This window comes from Sycon ciliatum, chromosome 9 (genome assembly GCF_964019385.1).
Source record: "Sycon ciliatum chromosome 9, ocSycCili1.1, whole genome shotgun sequence".
In the NCBI taxonomy this organism is placed as follows: Eukaryota; Metazoa; Porifera; class Calcarea; order Leucosolenida; family Sycettidae; genus Sycon; species Sycon ciliatum.
The window spans coordinates 20,080,577-20,083,338 of record NC_088651.1 but is presented as its reverse complement, the minus strand read 5'-3'; the positions used below and the strand labels follow the sequence as shown (position 1 = coordinate 20,083,338).

The 2,762-nt window shown below is 46.7% G+C and overlaps 1 protein-coding gene across 1 annotated transcript; it reads left to right on the top strand.

Annotated features, from left to right (window-relative positions):
* Positions 1-516: 516 nt before the first annotated feature.
* LOC135824429 (uncharacterized) lies at positions 517-1,997 on the top strand. Its single transcript, XM_065337164.1, has one exon. The coding sequence runs from the start codon at positions 699-701 to the stop codon at positions 1,653-1,655; it is 957 nt and encodes a 318-aa protein (XP_065193236.1). The 5' UTR covers positions 517-698; the 3' UTR covers positions 1,656-1,997.
* The last annotated feature ends 765 nt before the right edge of the window (positions 1,998-2,762 follow it).

Sequence of the window (2,762 nt, the reverse complement as noted above, 5' to 3'; positions counted from 1 at the left end):
CAATCGCCCCACCATACAGCACAAAGAAAAGCACAACAACAACAACAACAACAACAACAACAACAACAACAACAACACCAACAACAACAACAACAACAACAACAACAACAACAACAACAACAACAACAACAACAACAACAACAAGCACCTGAACCTTCTCTTACAAAATGCTGCATGTTCAGTACTCGATCTCTGGACAGCGGACTTAGCTGTTTCACAATTGGTTTTTGGAGTGATTGAAAACAAACTCCTGCCTTGTCCGAAACTCGCACTATGATATTGAGTAATGTACATGTATGCGTGAATGTACTTCTCCCATACACCCACACGTAACCCCCTCCCCCTCATCTCATGTCAGGCACTCCGGGAGAACCAGGGATTGGCTTCACAATCATTATAGACACACGTGATGGCTGGTTCTGTTGGAGACAGGTCATGCGATCAGCGTCAGATGGGTTCTAAAATTTATCACGAGTTGTTGATTGGATGAAGGTCGGAGCACATCCGACTGCAGTGTTCAATTTATTCGTCCACGACTCGCTTCAAAATGCGGGAATACCAGTTCTTGGTGCTTTATAGATCGTGTAGTTAGCAGTGTGGTGCACTCACCTGTGTATGAATAATAGTCGTGGTCACCTGGAGGTGGTAAATGTAGCTCACTCTCTGTTCAGTGCCCGATAGAAGAGTACTATTTGAGGATGGCTAAGGTATTGCTTTCATGCAACGCACGCAGTACGGTCGGGAAGAAACAAGTGACGTGCGCCATTCGTAGAACAATCAACAAAAGGTGCTGCAGCAGCAAATGCCATGAGCTATCGCAACGTGAAATCGAGGAGCACGTCACGGCTGCCACCAAGGATGGCTTCACTGTGCTGCGCAATTTCATACCGGTGAGCAAGATTGACGCTATGTCGCGGGCAATTCTACCTTTACTGCACAAGCGTATCGAACTAGGAGAGGCTGAACGCGGCGCCAATCGCTGGTACGTTACACCGCCTTTCCGCGCTCCGTTCGCTGACGAGACGATCTTCAGCGACCCGGGACTGCTTAGTATAGTGGAGGGCTTAGTCGGCAAGGACCCTGTACTGTGTCAATGGGCGTCAGATACGCCAATGAATGGGTCCGAGTATCAGGAAATTCACAGGGACACTGCACCTCTTTTTGAGGGGGACCTGGACTGGAACGCAGAGCCGCCCATGTACCAGCTGGGAGTGAACTTTCCTCTATGCGACGTTCTTAGCATGGAGAAAGGACCGCTGGAGGTGATACGGGGAACGCATCGCATGACACTGGAGGACAGTGAGCGAATGAAAGCTGATGGCAGTGCCCTGAAAGCGCTCGAGCCGGTGTTCATGCGAAAGGGAGACCTGATGGTGCGCGATGTTCGTGGTCTGCACAGAGGAACACCGAACAACACGGATGAACCAAGGGTCATGATCGTCATTGGATACAGTCGTAAGTGGCTGCGCAGACCCGAGGTGTGCGTGCGCATACCGGAGTCTGTCTGGAACAGACTGAGCACTCGCTCACAACATCTCCTGCGCTTCGAACCAGTCTGCCCGGACGCCGAAATAGGGGAGTACTCTGGAAAAGAGGGATACGACGCGAAATCTCTGACGCAGGCCTCTGGCAAGTCATTCAAAGGCAAAATCTAAGGAAAGGTTCTTGCATTTTCACCAGCTAAGGCCAAGCCACGGACGTTTACATGTACTGTACTTATGAAACTTTTTCTTTTTTAATTTCGGCCAGTCGGCTGCCATCATTTCGTCTTTGGATTTAGACAAGAGGAAGTGGCCATGGTAGGGCCGTGAGCCCGCCTTTCGGTACCGGGAGTTGCAGCTCGCTAGACTTGACTCTTGTGAACCTTTCAAGATGTTGTTGAAGAGCCTGAAGTGTGTTCTCTATCTTACTATTCTAGCATCCTAGTCTTCGAGGTTATCTTCTGTTACAAACCACAAGTTCTGAAATTCATGAAGGTTGAACAGTTTTCTAGCTTATTGTAGTTGCTTGATTGTCGTATCTCGAATCCGCCATACTGCTGATATTTTCTGCATGATTTACGCCATTTGAGCTGAGGGACTGGCGGATTCTGCTCGAAAAGGTGGCAGATTCTGCTCGAAAAGCAGTGAAGTAGGCAGAACCATACAAACCTTATGGCGGGCAATTCCTCGAATTCTGCTCCATTTCCTTATCCACATACCAAACATGCATGAAACTTACCAGAAAAAGTACCCAATTCTGCCAATTTTTCTGCCGGCAGAATCCGCCGGACCCTATAATTGAGATACATACATGTACAAGGATTATGTACATGTACATGTTACATGTACACTGTTGTGAATTCCAGCAGAAATGTACATGTACATGTACGATTTACTGATATACGCTGTCATTTCATGTTATGCTTTATGATTTTCTGATATACATGTACGACGTCATGTCATGCTATACATGTAAATAGCTGGCGATCTTAGTTTTAGTTATGTTCGATCGAAGTCAAAATATACTGTGCGGAAGCAATAGTTGTCCTTGTGCAGTGTCATCGCGGACACTTTTTTTTAGAGAATCAGAGGGTTCACAACACTTTCAAACGAAAGGTGAATTACAAGTCGTCATAGTGCTTACGGGGCCAGTACTGGCAGACTCATGTACAGTACATGTGCATGTACAGTACATGTATAATTATTGTGTTTTGCAGGTCCTTGATATAACCTTTTAGTACCAAGTGCGCTTTAATACCGTCTTACAATACGTTTTATACA

Excerpts from the sequence above, each read along its gene's own strand:
- LOC135824429 (XM_065337164.1), top strand. The coding sequence starts at position 699 with ATGGCTAAGGTATTGCTTTCATGCAACGCACGCAGTACGGTCGGGAAG.